We start from the raw sequence: 17,646 nt of genomic DNA on the forward strand, positions 1-17,646 counted from the left end.
ATAGAGCTGCAGTGAACATTGTGGTACATGACTCTTTCTGAATTATGGTTTTCTCAGGATATAGGCCCAGTAGTGGGATTGCTGGGTTGTATGGTAGTTTGATTTTTAGTTTTTTAAGGAACCTCCATACTGTTCTCCATAGTGGCTCTATCAATTTACATTCCCACCAACAGTGCAAGAGGGTTCCCTTTTCTCCACACCCTCTCCAGCATTTATTGTTTCTAGATTTTTTGATGATGGCCATTCTGACCGGTGTGAGATGATACCTCATTGTAGTTTTGATTTGCATTTCTCTAATGATTAATGATGTTGAGCATTCTTTCATGTGTCTGTTGGCCATCTGTATATCTTCTTTGGAGAAATGTCTATTTAGGTCTTCTGCCCATTTTTGGATTGGGTTGTTTGTTTTTTTGTTATTGAGCTGCATGAGCTGCTTGTAAATCTTGGAGATTAATCCTTTGTCAGTTGCTTCATTTGCAAATATTTTCTCCCATTCTGAGGGTTGTCTTTTGGTCTTGTTTATGGTTTCCTTTGCTGTGCAAAAGCTTTTAAGTTTCATTAGGTCCCATTTGTTTATTTGTGTTCTTATTTCCATTTCTCTAGGAGCTGGGTCAAAAAGGATCTTGCTGTGATTTATGTCATAGAGTGTTCTGCCTATGTTTTCCTCTAAGAGTTTGATAGTGTCTGGCTTTACACTTAGGTCTTTAATCCATTTTGAGTTTATTTTTGTGTATGGTGTCAGGGAGTGTTCTAATTTCATACTTTTACATGTACCTGTCCAATTTTCCCAGCACCACTTATTGAAGAGGCTGTCTTTTCTCCACTGTATATGCTTGCCTCCTTTATCAAAGATAAGGTGACCATATGTGCGTGGATTTACCTCTGGGCTTTCTATCCTGTTCCATTCATCTATATTTCTGTTTTTGTGCCAGTACCAAACTGTCTTGATTACTGTAGCTTTGTAATATAGTCTGAGGTCAGGGAGCCTGATTCCTCCAGCTCCATTTTTCGTTCTCAAGTTTGCTTTGGCTATTCGGGGTCTTTTGTGTCTCCATACAAATTGTGAAATTTTTTGTTCTAGTTCTGTGAAAAATGCCAGTGGTAGTTTGATAGGGATTGCATTGAATCTGTAGATTGCTTTGGGTAGTAGAGTCATTTTCACAATGTTGTTCTTCCAATCCAAGAACATGGTATATCTCTCCATCTATTTGTATCATCTTTAATTTCTTTCATCAGTGTCCTATAATTTTCTGCATACAGGTCTTTTGTCTCCTTAGGTAGGTTTATTCCTAGATATTTTATTCTTTTTGTTGCAATGGTAAACGGGAATGTTTTCTTAATTTCACTTTCAGATTTTTCATCATTAGTATATAGGAATGCAAGAGATTTCTGTGCATTAATTTTGTATCCTGCTACTTTACCAAATTCATTGATTAGCTCTAGTAGTTTTCTGGTGGCAGTTTTAGGATTCTCTATGTATAGTATCATGTCATCTGCAAACAGTGACAGCTTTACTTCTTCTTTTCCGATTTGGATTCCTTTTATTTCTTTGTCTTCTCTGATTGCTGTGGCTAACACTTCCAAAACTATGTTGAATAATAGTGGTGAGAGTGGGCAACCTTGTCTTGTTCCTGATCTTAGTGGAAATGGTTTCAGTTTTTCACCATTGAGGACAATGTTGGCTGTGGGTTTGTCATATATGGCCTTTATTATGTTGAGGAAAGTTCCCTCTATGCCTACTTTCTGCAGGACTTTTATCATAAATGGGTGTTGAATTTTGTCGAAAGCTTTCTCTGCATCTATTGAGATGATCATATGGTTTTTCTCCTTCAATTTGTTAATATGATGTATCACGTTGATTGATTTGCGTATATTAAAGAATCCTTGCATTCCTGGAATAAACCCCACTTGATCATGGTGTATAATCCTTTTAATGTGCTGTTGGATTCTGTTTGCTAGTATTTTGTTGAGGATTTTTGCATCTATGTTCATCAGTGATATTGGCCTGTAGTTTTCTTTCTTTGTGACATCTTTGTCTGGTTTTGGTATCAGGGTGATGGTGGCCTCGTAGAATGAGTTGGGGAGTGTTCCTCCCTCTGCAATATTTTGGAAGAGTTTGAGAAGGATAGGTGTTAGCTCTTCTCTAAATGTTTGATAGAATTCGCCTGTGAAGCCATCTGGTCCTGGGCTTTTGTTTGTTGGAAGATTTTTAATCACAGTTTCAATTTCAGTGCTTGTGTGTTTGTAGATTTTTTGATGGTGGCCATTCTGACTTTTGTGAGGTGATACCTCATTGTAGTTTTGATTTGCATTTCTCTAATGATTAATGATGTTGAGCATCCTTTCATGTGTTTGTTGGCAATCTGTATATCTTCTTTGGAGAAATGTCTATTTAGGTCTTCTGCCCATTTTTGGAATGGGTTATTTGGTTTTTTTGATATTGAGCTGCATGAGCTGCTTATAAATTTTGGAGATTAATCCTTCGTCAGTTGCTTCTTTTGCAAATATTTTCTCCCATTCTGAGGGTTGTCTTTTTTTCTTGTTTATGGTTTCCTTTGCTGTGCAAAAGCTTTTAAGTGTCATTAAGTCCCATTTGTTTATTTTTGTTTCTATTTCCATTTCTCTAGGAGGTGGGTCAAAAAGGATCTTGCTGTGATTTATGTCATAGAGTGTTCTGCCTATGTTTTCCTCTAAGAGTTTTATGGTGTCTGGCCTTACATTTAGGTCTTTAATCCATTTTGAGTTTATTTTTGTGTATGGTGTTAGGGAGTGTTCTAATTTCATTCTTTTACATGTAGCTGTCCAGTTTTCCCAGCACCACTTATTGAAGAGGGTGTCTTTTCTCCATTGTATATTCTTGCCTCCTTTATCAAAAATAAGGTGACCATATGTGCGTGGGTTTATCTCTGGGCTTTCTATCCTGTTGCATTGATCTATATTTCTGTTTTTGTGCCAGTACCATACTATCTTGATTACTGTAGCTTTGTGGTATCATCTGAAGTCTGGGAGCCTGATTCCTCCACCTCCGTTTTTCTTTTTCAAGATTGCTTTGGCTACTCGGGGTCTTTTGTGTTTCCATACAAATTGTGAAATTTTTTGTTCTAGTTCTGTGAAAAATGCCATTGGTAGTTTGACAGGTATTGCATTGAATCTGTAGATTGACTGGCAGACTCTTAACCACTGCGCCACCAGGGAAGTCCCTGGAAAAATATTTTTAAGAAACATGTTTGGAGACATTGAAAAGCATCAACAGCAGGAATAAACTGGAGTGAATTCAACTTTTGAAAGAACTAAATAACACAGGAGGATATCTATATTTACATGGCAGCCCTCACTAGTCAGTACAGCGTACTATGACAGCTCATGCAGAAAGTCAGTTTTATTGTCTTGAGGACAAAGGATCAAGTTTGGGGCTATAAGAGTGGCTGGACATTTAGGGGGGAAATCCCGGAAAGAAGGAAACCACAAAGGAGGGAAATCAACATACAGCTTTCCACAATCCTTGGTTGACCCCTGAACTATGCATGTGCAGGGTAAAACTCCAAGGTGGTCAGAGGAAAATAACAGCTAAAAGATTGAAACCTGCAAAGAAACTTCAACAGCTACCTGCTACACAGGAGACAGAATTACCACACCAGAGAGGCTTGGTAAACATCTTTGGCCCAGAACTAAAGGAATCACTCTGGGAATAAGGACAAAACTGAAATAGACCTATTGTTGAAAGCCTAAAAGCAAGTCCCCACAAGTTCCAGAGTTGCTATAACATACAATTCACAATACCCAGTATATAATTTAGAAATTATTATACATTAAACATGTTAAATAATCTGAAAGAAAAGACAGATATAATGGGTGAAGAAAAGAAGAATTTCGGGAGAAATAAGGAAACCTTTAAAAAAAATTTAAGAAGAACTAGATAGAAATCCTACAATAGAAAAACACAATATCTGAATTTTTTTTAAGTCATTGGATGGGATAAACAGCTGATTGAGTATAAAGAAAGAAAGAATTGGTGAATTTGAAGATAAGTCATAAAAATCATCCAAACTGAAGAACAGAAAGCAAAAAGATTAAAAATCAAATTAACACCATGTCAACAATCTGTGGAATAATAGCAAGCCAACTAAATACATACAATGGAGTCTAAGAGGCAGAGGAGAAAGAGAATGGGGTAGGAAAAAAAAAATATATATATATATATTTCCAAATTAAATCATAAACTGCAAACCCAGGAAACTTAGCACGCCAAGGAGGATGAATACAAAGAAAACCACACAGAGGCACATCATACTGAAACTGGTGGATGTCAAAAATAGAAAAATTTTTAAGCAGCCAGAGGAAAAGAGGCATTATAAATGGAAAAACAATGATGAAGATGTTATCTGACTTCTTGTCAGAAACACTGGGGTCAGAAGACAATGAAGTATCTTTAAGGTGCTGAATAAAAAATATCTGTTAACCTAGAATTTATATCCAGTACAAGTATATTTCCATAATAAAAGTAAAATAAAGACAGTTTCAGGTAAACAAAAGCTGAGATAACTTGTTACCATCAAACCCATACTAAAAGAAATACTAAAGGAAGTTCTTCATTCTGAAGGGAAATGATACTAGGTGGAAATGTGGATCTAAATAAAGTAGAGATGAGTTAGAAGTCATAAACAGATAAAAATTATTTTTATTTTCTTAAATTTTTAAAAAGTTGATTAAGTAATAGCTGTTATAAGGTTTATAATCCATGTAAAAGTTAAATATATATTTATAGCACAAAAGATGAAACTACTAATGTAAATGGAATTATTGCAGAATTCTCATGCATGAGAATAATATTGGTTCAATACATAATATATAAATACTGTAACTATATAATTAATAATATTATTTTGACTGTGATAAGTTAAGGATACATATTTTAATCTCTAGAACCACCACTAGAGAAAAAAAGGAAAGAAAAGAAAAAAGAGTTTAGTTAAAAAGCCAAAGGAAGAGATAGTCAATGATATATATGATGAATCAATCACTAGAATACTAAATAATACTCAGTTAACCCAAAAGAAGATAAGAAAGAAGGATCAAAAAACACAAACAGCAGACTGGAGAAATACACAACAAATAGTATATGGGTGTGTTCTAGGCTCAGAGAGAAAGCTCTAGTTTTCTAAGGAGAAAGAACAGAAGGATTTTACCTTATTTTAGTTTAATTCAAAACATGTAGAATGAATGGCATGACAGCGGGGAAGAGCATTAGAAAGAGATTTTTTTCTCTCCTATGTATAAATGACAGAAATGAATTCTTGATCTTGAAAGGAGATTGCTTGGTAGAGTAGAAGAAATCCAGTCCCTCTGACGGAGGCAACCCTGAGTGTAAGTTCTAATGCGAACCATTAACTTGCCTGTGACCTTGGGTAGTTACATTAATCCTGTGGAGCAGCTTTCTCATCTATAAATGGAACTTCTGATGCCTTTCTCATGAGTTGTTATAAAAATTCACTAAGATCACAAATATAAAGTGCCTGTGACAGCAGAGGGGTTTCAAAAATGTTATCTCACTTTCTCTCAGGCCAAATCCACAATTACCGAACATACACAAAATGGGGACACAGTCAGAATTTTTAGAGAAAAATACAGATATGAGAATAGCTTTGCTACTGAACTGTAATTGGTGCCTTTTAATTGATCTCTGGCTATCATTATAACTCTCCTCTTATGAGCACTACCTGCCTTCTCTTTCATTGTTTTCAATCGTCCGTTAAATATCACATCCTGTTTTATATCCATGACATAGAAAAAAGTATATATCCACAGAGTTCTCTCTGCTCGATTTCCTTTTCCTTCTATTGAGTATGTTTTTTGCTTAAAAGGAAGAATAGAAAGGAACCTAGAGGATAGTAATCAAAATAAACTATGTTTCTTTCTGAAAGTATTTCCCAAGTCATGAATTTGTGTCATTTCAGTATTGGCTTTGAGCAAATTCAACCTGTTAAGGACATATTCTGGGTTCATTATTCCTAAGTGTGATGGTTTAATGTCCCATTCCATGCTTTTCAGAAAAACCAGGCTCAAAAGAAAATCTTTTTGACCTTCAAGTGTGCAGGATTTTGCTCTTTGTGCAAAAAGAGCCTTTTGTCCAGCCAATAAAGTGCAGTTCCCCACCTCACTAATAAGATTACTGTCACTGAAATGAAATATGAGATCTAGACTCACCAGTTTGTGTTGCTTCAGAATTCTGCCCAAGGGAGTACTTGTTCATTATGTTAGCGCTTTAGAAATCAGGGGAATTGCAAAAAAAAAATCACTAACCCCATGCAGTTTCATTTCCTTCCCATAATGTTACTATGGCAACTCCACATCCTCTCTCCTTCTCTCCTGTCCAACTGCATATGCTGCCTTTCTTGAGGCAGCCTCCCTTGAGCCTCAAGAATTGCCTTTGTCAAGCAGTTTTCCACTGGAGGTCAAAACTATATACTGTCCTATATGGTTGAAGAACTGCGTTTTAGTCTAGGACCCATTCAAAGTGACACTGTACATTAATTGTAAATTTCCAGGGATTGGGAGCAGGTAAGAGTCCTTATTTTGTATTGGGAAAAGCATTCCTCTAATTTTAAGGAAAGGAGTTCTCTGCTATGTAAACCAGTTCACTACTGTGTTGCAAAACACAATATCCACAATAGCTTTTTTAAGCTTACAATGTTCTGAATTACAAAGAGGAAAAAATCTTAGAGCAAGTATTCTCATATTTCTCTTACTTTCGTATTCTTTTTTTATTGAAGTATAGTTGATTTCAGTGTTGTGTTAATTTCTGCTCTACAGCCAAGTGATTCAGTTATATATAATATATATATTCTATATATATATATATTCTTTGTCACATTCTTTTCCATTATGGTTTATCACAGGATATTGAATATTGTTCCCTGTGCTATACAGTAGGACTTTGTTGTTTATTCATTCTATATATAATAGCTTGCAGCTGCTAATCTCAAACTCCCACTCCATCCTTCCCCCACCCCTCCTCCCCCTGGGCAACCGCAAGTCTGTTCTCTATGTCTGTGAGTCTCTTTCTATCTCGTAGATAAGTTCCTTTGTATTGTATTTTAGATTCCACATATAAGTGATATCATATGGTATTTGTCTTTCTCTTTCTGACTTAACTTCACTTAGAATGATAGTCTCTAGTTGCAGCCATGTTGCTGCAAATGGCATTATGTCATTCTTTTTTTATGGTCTTACTTTCTTATTCTTAATGCTAAGAGGACTGAGTCGTATTCTTCAGTGTAATTCCAATTTATAAGTCACTTATCTATTGAAAATTTTATTTTTCTGGGACAATAAGATATTATAATAGCACTTCTGACACACAAAATCAGTCTAGTCTTAAACATAAAGGATAAGAAGGAAAGGAATTATTAAGCAACTAACTAGAAAACGTTTTTAAAAGACTAGCCCCAAAACCCATTCATTCACCCACTCATTCATTCATTCACTCAGTCATTTTTAGTAAGCAACTTTCACCAACATGACACTGAGTTACCTTCTCTGTGAGATTCAAGTATCCCTTTTAAGCTAGTAACTTTGTCGTCAGAAACAGACTCATTGGAATGATAATGCAAGCTCACAAAGACTAAAATACCAAGTAAAAAGTCCTAGGTTCCTCCAAAGAGGTTCAGATAAAATATGAGGGGAATCCTGATGGTAGAATGGTTATGTCTAGCTTTGGGAAAGTCTTCAAAGAAAAACTGTACTTTAAATGATAAAGATTTGGATCTTGGCAAAAGTAGAAAGGGAACTTCAAGGTACATGAAGTAGTGTGTGCAGAGCAGAGAAACTAGAACATGAGAGGCTTTCTCCAAGAACTGCGAAGAGTTTAATTGAGGTAGAAGAGAAGGGAATTAGGGGAGAGTCAAGTGTCGCAGCGACTGACTGGAAGACTTTGAATGCTAACCTGAGGAATTTAGACTTGGCAGAGGAATGAATGACAGTTATGAAAGATCTTTTTGAACACAGGGGTATCATGATCAGAACAGTCCATCAGGAACATGAATGACAAGCCACACCTATCTCAAAGCCAGAGAAATTAGTTCAAAATTTTAATGTTTACTTCCCCCCCCCCACAAAATTGGTATTAAGTCATGTCAATGCCTGCTTTTTTTTTTTTTTTTTAACTGAACCGTGAATCACTACGTGGCAGATCCTTTTCCAGCTCCCCGTGGTTTAGCTGGTCGTGTCGGTCTTCGTGACTGTAGAGACTGTGGTGCTAATTAAAGATCTTACATTAACTCTAGGCACTAGTTTTCCGCTGACCTGTGACTGTCCCAGCAGCCAGGCCGGCACCGTCTGTGCAGCCAGACAGCCGTGACATCTTGTACAGCTTCCTGCTGAAAGCGCTCTCTCCTGCCAGGCTTCTGGCTATTTGCAGAGCCACGCACCTTTGAAAAGTTTCAAAGCAAATTTGCAGAAGATCCAAAGGAGTCAGCCATTTGCAATCAATGTTTAAAATACTGCAAGTAGGGGCTTCCCTGGTGGCGCAGTGGTTGAGAGTCTGCCTGCCAATGCAGGGGACACGGGTTCGAGCCCTGGTCTGGGAAGATCCCACATGCCACGGAGCAACTAAGCCTGTGCGCCACAACTACTGAGCCTGCGCATCTGGAGCCTGTGCTCCGCGACAAGAGAGGCCACGGTAGTGAGAGGCCCACGCACCGCTATGAAGAGTGGCCCCCGCTTGCCGCAACTAGAGAAAGCCCTCGCACAGAAACGAAGACCCAACACAGCCATAAGTAAAATAAATTAATTAAAAAAAAAAAAATACTGCAAGTAAAACTACAATTGCAAGAGCTATGCTTCAGGTAGTTCTTTGCAGTTGAGCAAGGACGATGAGGCCTTCCTTGGGGAACTCGCGGACTTTATCATTGAAATGAGGTGATAAAAGGAGCAGTGGCTAGAATGGAAAGCCCTTCACAGCTCTGACACTGCAGAAAAAAGTCACCTTTCCTGGCTGAGTCTCCAGATTCTATAAGTTTTTAATAAATAAACACCAGAGATCAGAGGTAGCAGATGCAGAATGTAGATAAAAGAAGGCGCTGAGTGACTGAAATTTTGAGCAGAGGGGCTTTGTCTTAATAACTCCTCCCAAGATATGCCTTATTTGTCCTGCAGTCAGCACTGGCCTCATTCTGAATTCAGCCCATGCAGCCTTGGATGAGTCATTTAACCTCTTTGAACCTCAGAGTCTTCATTTGCAAAAATAAGATCGTCGTACCTTCCGTATAAGGGTAGTTGTGAGAATACAATGATCGAATGTTTTGGATTTGCTTCAAAACAATATAAGAAAGGAGAAGAGGTCAAGATATAGATGAATCAAGGTGGATCCTAAGGTGACATTTATTGATGCTGTCGACCAGGTACCTAGACGCTCATTACACTATACAGTCTACTTTAGTCTGAAATATGTTTGAAGTTTTTCATAACTAAAACTTTTTTAAAAAGATGAAGTCAGCAAAAATATATGTCTGTAAGGAGCAATGTACTTCAAAGGATTAAGGGGTTGAGATAGATTTTACTCTTAGATAGCCAAACACTTTGTTATTCAGTATGTAGGATTTTGCTTGGGGGAAGATCATTTTCAAAGATAAATGAGTTTTCAAAGATAAATAATTTTATGTCTGTGACCATAGTTTGAAAATGCCTGTACATATTGTCACCCCTTATATCATAGAGTCTACTTATGAGAAAATGAGAGAATTAAAGTTGACCTTTTAGTTCATAAAAGGCAATCACATTCAGAGAATGTGAAATTTTTTGTGTGTTGCAAGGTAGATGTGATTATTGCATTATTTCTCCTTCAGATATTTTCAGGTTTTACATTACTGGGAAGACATTTGGCCTTCAGGGTATACTTTTAATTTATTCTCAGATTTTATTTTATTCTATTTTATTAAGAAAATGCTGTTTCCAACTTGAAAGACAGTTATATTGCTTAACTTTGCTTTAGAAGAGCAAATGTTTTAAATCAGCATAAAAGGTAGAATATTTAAACATGCTCAAAATATACAAACCAGCTCATGTCATATTTGCTATTCAAATCTCATTTTTCAAGGAATTTTAATTCTACTGAGATTTAGCTAGTAGTTTAGAAATAGGATTGTACCTTATTGATTATATATTAGGATAATTAGGCTTACTTTCAAGATCTGCTCACACAATCTAGAAAGTGATTTGAATACATTAAATCAACTTTTGATGTATTTTAAAATGTGACTATCCTTAGGGTAGGTATTAAGTGTCAGCAGCAGGAATCTTCAAGTTGGGGAACACATAAGCCAGGGTGTGTGAAAACTTCTCCATATGATTTGGAACCACTTAGATAGTTTTAAGTGAATAGATTTCCACTTCCTCATCTCCCTGTTAATTCTCCTATCCCACCTATGTTTTAATACAATAGCCCGTCTCGCTAGTCGGAAGGAAAGGCCTGACTCTAACCCTAAGCCACAAGGCCCCAGGGTGCAAAACCTCTGAGGGGGGAAGGGGAGATGGAGAGGGGGAAAAGGGAAGAGTTGAAAATACTGGTGTCCTATTAAGAACTCAGGAGTCTGGTGATTAGATAAGCAATTCTCTGCATATCAAATGCTTAGAAATCCTATTGCAGCCAACAAAAAGGAAGGACCTAATGGTCCTTATGTCTTATGATGGATCATTGGTAGAAATCTTTGATGAAAGTTTATTAAGTGATTTTTGGCATGTAATTCAGGAGTTTAGAGAATTAGCGGCACTACCAAAACAGAAGTCCAACTACTTATTTATGCAGACAAGATGTCTTAGCACTAGCATTTATAAAAACAAAAATTAGGGAAGTATTGACGCTGAACCCTGTCTCATCTTAGCAATAAATAATACTCATTAGCAGATCCATGAACTAGTTGTGAAAAAAATACATCTCATTCAGAGAGGAATTTTTAATAAATTGTTACTCTTGCTTAATAATCATAAAATATGTAATGTATTTTTGCTGTTTTGATCCATTGTGTTTGAATAATTATAATGCCAATCAGGAGATTTATTTTTGATACTTAAATAAAGCCTTATGTTCTCAGGAAATCTTTAAACCTTTCTAAAAAGTAAATTTATGTATTTTTGCAGCAGGGAAATATGATACCGTAATCAATAAAAAACACTCAAGCATAAAATTATATTACATGAAGATAAAATTATATGGGGGAAGTGGAATGGAAATAGACATGCAGGAGCAAAAAGGACCAATGTAAAATTTCTGTTACCAATTCCTATTTTAAAGATTTGTGTATTTTTTAAAATGGTGGCTATCAAATTACTTACAGTGTTTAGATTCCATTGGATAGTCGAAAGAGTAGTGGAACAGTTATATTTTTAAATGTCAGTTTTGTGTGGAATCACACACTTGGCAACTACTTAAACTTATGAAAAATTCTGCCCTCTAGTTGAAAGTATAAAATTGTTTTATGAGATACATGCGTAAATGTTTGAAGCTCGCTGGTCCACAGCACGTTGGATGCCGCGCCGAATCTTGACCGAATGCACTCATTTATAGAATTTCCCGTCAACGGTAATTGAACATGTTGCCTTGTTTGGTAGGATGGGCTGACGCCACTGCACTGTGGAGCGAGGAGTGGCCACGAGCAGGTGGTGGAGATGCTGCTTGATAGAGCTGCCCCCATTCTCTCAAAAACCAAGGTAATTTCTCCCCAGGTGTTCGGTCATCACACTGTATTTAGCTTTGAATCCCCTGACCGGTTATTTCACCCAGCCTTTCAATCACATAGAAAATGCCGTAGTTTGAATTTAGCAATTAGCGTGGCTCTGTGCACCCAATCTTTGGTGACCCTCAAGATTAAGTTTGGGTTTATGAGGCCTTCAGATGCATGCCCTCTATCACCAGGTCATTTGCGTGTGTGTTGCTTTTGTTTTTATTCTGTTTTGTTTCAGGAACACTTACTGCTTGCTTTTATTCTATGAAATTTTCATAGCTCAGGAATGATTGCTTGTTGGGGAAAAAAAGACTGCAAGATCTACAGTCTAAAGTCTGGGTGCTGGTGCACTTTCTCCAGCCCCTCAGTTTATTTCTGGAGAGTTCACAGACTATTAAAAAGGCCAAGATATCATTTAACTGAAAAAGACTGGAAACTTTGGAAAGACTATACCTTGCTTGGGCCTTTGGAAAAGTTGACATATCTGAAGGGAATACATGGTGATGGCCTAAAAAGAAATAATGTTTTACTAAGTGTCTTCTGGATTTTTAAATGGTAAAACCATTTGACAGTATTTGAAAGAGAGAATATTTGTAAATAAATTTCGGAACATATAAAAACTACCTCAGAGTCATTACTGTTTTTATAAATCAAACCAGTGATTTTTTGAAGCTATGTTAAGCTTTATAAAGAGCCCTAATTTCTAAACGTTAACAAAAAAAAAACCCAAAAGAACATATTACTCCTGTTTGTACTCTGGTCAGTGTTTACTCAACAACTCTAGTGAAGATGGACAGGGTCAAGTTGGTCTGAACAATTCCATCACTCATTTGAAATGCAGGGTTTAGATTGGTGAGCTGCTGGAGATATTATCCAACAGAATTAAGCAGCCACTATTTTTCATTGCACCTGATGACATCTTGGACTTTTGAGTGCTTCTCATCTGAACCATTCTATTTGTTGTTTTTCCTTTCACATAGTCCGTATCTATCTTCTCTCCATCCCACTGCTATCTTTGAGCTACATCATCTTCCTGAACCATCGTAATCACTTCCTCGCTGGTCCCCCACTTCCTCACCTGCTCCTTTCCAATCCAGTTCCCATTTTGCAGTCAGAGTGGCCATGTAAACTGTCAACCAAATCATGTCCACCTCCTGCCTAAAAAGCCTCCAAGTAATTCCTGTCGTTCTCTTTAAAATTAATTTTTATTTTATCAGAGCAGTACAGGTACAATTAAAAAGCAAATCATTGTCTCGTCATTCTTCTCCTAGTGTTCATCTCATCTCTGTTTGGCTTTTTTTCCTGAGAAATCTCCTTGACTTTTTTCTTTGATGCTTTTCATATGCAAGAACATCTTCTTGTCCTCTGAGAGCTTCTTTTCTTAAAGCATCCAGTTCTTGTTTTATGGATGCTATACATTCTGCTGCCTTTTGGAGAACATTCAAGGTGACATTTCTTTAAAAGTCTTTCTGCCTCTCATCTGTCCCTAACTCCTCAGATTTCCTTTTTTCTCTTTGTTGGCTTTGGCTCTCTTTTTCATGATGGGGGTTGCCCACGAATGTCTGTACCTGACCGTGTCAAGCACTCACCTTTGAGTGGAAGCTCCGTGAGAGTGTGGGCAGGGCTTCTCTCAGGTGTATCAGGTGGTGGTGGGTTGGAGGGGTCCCTAACGTCAGGATAAATTGCCCTTTTCTCTGGAAGGTTCGGTTTTTTTGAGGGATGAGTCCTCTAACCTTTTACCGAATACATTGAGTAAGAAAAAGGAAAAGGAGCTGTCATTCTCCTGGTCCTCTATGCATACCTTAATCATAACAATGATAACAACATTTACATAGTTGTTGTTACATTTACTACATACCAGACTCTAAGCACTTTACATATATTAACCCAGTTACTCCCCACAACAACTCGATGAGGTACTGGTTCTACTATTATGCCCTTTTTATAGATGAGGAAAGTGAGACCCAAAGAGAGAAAGTAACTTTCTCGAGATGTCTCAGCTAGTGGCAGACCAAGGATTTGAACCCAGGCAGTCTCACTCTAGAGATCATACTCTTAACACCTATGCTGTCCTTCCTTCTTCTGTGAACACCTGTTCTCAGTCCAGAGGCTAACCACTGCCCTCCACTCTGCCCCAGCCTCCACATCCAGAATCTCCAGAAATTTAAATTCCTGGTTTCCTGCAAGGTATGAGGGGGCAGTCATCTGGCTTTGCTGGGTTGGAAGGGCTTGGAGACCTGACCACTCCATAGGCAGCTAAACCAATCCTGCTTTTGGCCCCAAGCCTCATCTTTATCCTCCAAGGTACTATGTTTCCTTATTGTCTGCCTTTTGGGCATTTGAGAGGTAAATCCTTTGTCTTTATTTTACCCCGTGGTATACTGGAGCCTGTTGGGTACATCTCTTTCCAGTTCCATATTCAGTAACATCATGTCGATAGCTTGAAATCGGTCATAGCATAGAGGTCTTTACACCTTGGAAATTGGCAAATGCCATATCTCAGGGCTCTTCTTCAAAGAGCTATTGTGAAACATTTACCAGCACACCACGGATTATACCCCTCAACAGGCACTTAGGTGTCAGCCTTTTCCTCTCTGCTGGCTGAGGTAACACTTAAAATCTTTTCTCATATTCCAAAGTTTATAGACATCACACATCTGTTTTTGTTTCCTTTGCCATGTTGTGTGAGTGTGTGGGGGTGCATGCCCTGTGGGTTTTACCTTTTCAATTCCGTTCATGTTTTTTAGTGGAGTTTGTGAAAGGATGGATAAACACGCATGTCACATCTACCATGTTTATCTGGAAGTTGCCCCGCCCACTGCACTGAGAATTCCTTACCAGAATCTGACCACCTCTCTGCCTCATCTCTCTTTCTGGTCCTTACCTTCTTCTAGCCAAGCAGCCTTCTTTCACTTCCTAGAATACACCAAGTCTGTTCTCATTTCCCATTCCCTCAGAGTGACCTCTCTCAGTCTGTCCCAGAGCTCTGCAGTCTTCACACATTTCTCAACTCAAATGTCGTCTTCTCAGAGAGGCCTTCTTAGTTTCTTTACCTGTTTGCTGTCTCTTTCTTCAGTGAAATGAAAACAAGAACTTTGTCTTATTCAGTGCAGTACCCCAAGGACCTAAATCAGCACCTGGCACATAGGAGACCTTCACCAAATATTTGTTGAGTGAATAGTAAGCGAATGAAGGCATTCCGAACTTTAAGACCATCTGTCTAATTCTTCAAGACTTTCATCTTTCTGAGCTAAGAAAAACCATCACACTGGATCCATGTTTTTAGCTTGATGACAATGCCATACATAGTATGACCCCTCTCCACGTGGCAGATGATCTTTCCTTTCTTCTGGACCTTCCCCAGTGACCTATAAGTTACCCACTCATATGTGGTTGTTTTGTGTATCATTCGAGAATTTCCTTCTTTTATTGACACAGCCTCCCATTTCTACTCTCCAGTAAGTCATTTGTTCTCTCACATTTTGTTTCTTTGTTTACTTCGTGTTTTCCTCTAAGACTGTATCAAAACATAAAGCGGAGGAATGTTTTGGCAGGAAATAAACAAGTGCATATGCTTGTGGGTGGCAGTATCTCAAATGAGAAATGTTCCCCTCCTTTGTTGCACCTTAGTTTCTACTTTGGTTCAAAATGTTGGAGTGGAATTTTTTAGGCAGAAATATTCTGCTTGACTGGCAGTGTGTGAAGGCTTTAAATTTACATAATTATTTATGGAGCTCTTTCTATATATACAAGGCTCTCTGCTGGGCAATATGGGGAAATTATAACCCATGAGCCTCCTGCTTTCAGCAGACAAAAATAGCTGAAATACATGACATGGTGAGTGAATGATGCCATGAGAGTGGCCAAAGGAAGGCTTGCTTTTTTTCCCCCTTGAACTCTTGTTTTATGTCATTCAGATAAATGAGGGGAATTTAACTTGGCCCGGAGGATTCAGAAATACCTAGTTCATTGGTGCATATTTAGTATATCATTATTTTCAAAGTTCAGTGATGGTGATTTTTTTGGAAACTGAATTTACCGTCACTTTTCCCTCCCACGTAGGTTAAACTAGGTTACAGTAATTACTAGAGCCTCTCTTGATAACTGGATTCTCTAGGAACTTCCCAGGCTCCAACACTTTGTCTCCATATTTAAAGGAAGCGTGCCTGGAAAGACTGATATCTTAATACCTTGTTTTTGCCTTCATTAGAAAACGTGTGTTGAATGCTAAATGTCACTCCAATCTTTTTAACGGTTTTAGTTACCTTTGACCCCTCTCATGCCTTCTCTCAGCTCTCTAAATGAATTTTTTACTTATCCGTATTGCATATGATGACCTGTCATTGAACCCAATTGATTTAAACTGAGGCAAGCATTAATTAGTTAATGAGTTCGTCACTGTCTTGCCTTTCCTCGCCATAGACACATGGGGGCACCAGATTGATGGAAAAGGGCAAAGTTTTCCTGTCTGCACTGATGTGAGATGAAATGTGTTGTATTCAGATCTTTTTTCTAAAAATTGATCAATATAATATTCAATATCAAGCATTAATAACACAGGAGCACAAAATAAAAACCACTCTAGTGAATACCATTCTGTTTCTGCCTTTATTTTATCCTTTTCAGTCTTTTGTTGTTATCAGTACTTTTTTTATTGAAGTACAGTTGATTTCCAATTTTCAGTCTTAAATATTAAGAATTCAAATTCACTGGAAGTGCAATCAATAGTGGACCTTAGTGCAATTCACACTATTTTTTTAAATCAGAAAAAGAAATTATCGTTGAAAATTTATTTTTGATTGATATAAGAAGTAGGAGGACTGGTTTGGAAAGTAGCTGCAGTTCAAAACAGTTGCCACAAAACCTCTTAATAAGAGAAGGTATTTCCGTGTGCAAATCTAGGGTTTTCATCTGTTCACATTCGTTCTGTGTTTTGTGTTGGGCACATTCACATTTGTAAAGGTAAAACAATAAACTCCGCTTGTCTTCTGTGTTCCAGAATGGATTGTCTCCACTGCACATGGCTACACAGGGGGATCATTTAAACTGCGTGCAACTTCTCCTCCAGCATAACGTGCCCGTGGACGACGTCACCAATGACTATCTGACTGCTCTGCACGTGGCGGCCCACTGTGGCCACTACAAGGTCGCCAAGGTTCTCTTGGACAAGAAAGCTAACCCCAACGCCAAAGCCCTGGTGAGTAGCTTAGCTCACAGGTCCAGCCTGTGTTGTCCTGCTGACCACATGCTACCCCTGCATGTAAAGGGGTTCCTTTTCAAGAGGTGAAAATGGAAGGTCTAGTTAAGTAAAGTGTACTTCTTGTCAACCTTCAAATGACCTTCTGGAAAATCTGTTAACCCTTCTATTTCCAACGTAAGCAAGACCGGTGAGGCTAAATCATTAACTTCTTTATGGTCACACTCGTGATTCTCTTACGTAAATAAACCCAAAGACCGTACAAGTACAAGAGGACTGAGCTGGTCAACTTATCTTCTGGTAGGTAAAGTGATAACTGTGAATTAAAAGTTTTTTGTGAGATCTAAAAATACGAGGCAGAATGATCAGAAAGCTTCATCTTAAACATGAAAGGTCTAGGAATTTGTGAGCAGAAATCCGACGTGAGGATGTTAAACATGTAAGGTAATGAAGTATCACCTGTCATTGTTTCCTCAAGATGCGAATGAAAAATTTGGTCTAGTTTGTAGTCTTAACTCCTAGAATGACATGCTGCTTTAACCTTGAGCTTTGCTATCTAGTGTGGTTTTCACAAGGAGATGGTGTTTGTTGTCTTTAGAAAAATAAATGGTCCCAAGTTAGTAAGCTGTTTAAATTTAGTTCAGAAGAAGCACTCATGTTTAGGAAAAAAATATGTCACCAAGTGCCAGGGAAAACTTGTGCGTTTACTAGCAATTTTGCGGTAAAGGCTGT

The 17,646-nt window shown here is 37.8% G+C and overlaps 1 protein-coding gene across 11 annotated transcripts in view; it reads left to right on the forward strand.

Annotated features, from left to right (window-relative positions):
* Positions 1 to 17,646, forward strand: part of ANK3 (ankyrin 3) — a 562,075-nt gene that overhangs the window by 506,105 nt on the left and 38,324 nt on the right. For all 11 annotated transcript variants that reach the window (XM_082407428.1, XM_082407432.1, XM_082407425.1 and 8 more), the window contains 2 exons: positions 11,605 to 11,703; positions 16,717 to 16,914. In XM_082407428.1, the coding sequence (XP_082263554.1) occupies positions 11,605 to 11,703; positions 16,717 to 16,914 (297 nt within the window). The remainder of the gene's footprint in view (positions 1 to 11,604; positions 11,704 to 16,716; positions 16,915 to 17,646) is intronic.

This window comes from Balaenoptera borealis (assembly GCF_965194805.1).
Source record: "Balaenoptera borealis genome assembly, chromosome: 10".
NCBI classification, from domain to species: Eukaryota; Metazoa; Chordata; class Mammalia; order Artiodactyla; family Balaenopteridae; genus Balaenoptera; species Balaenoptera borealis.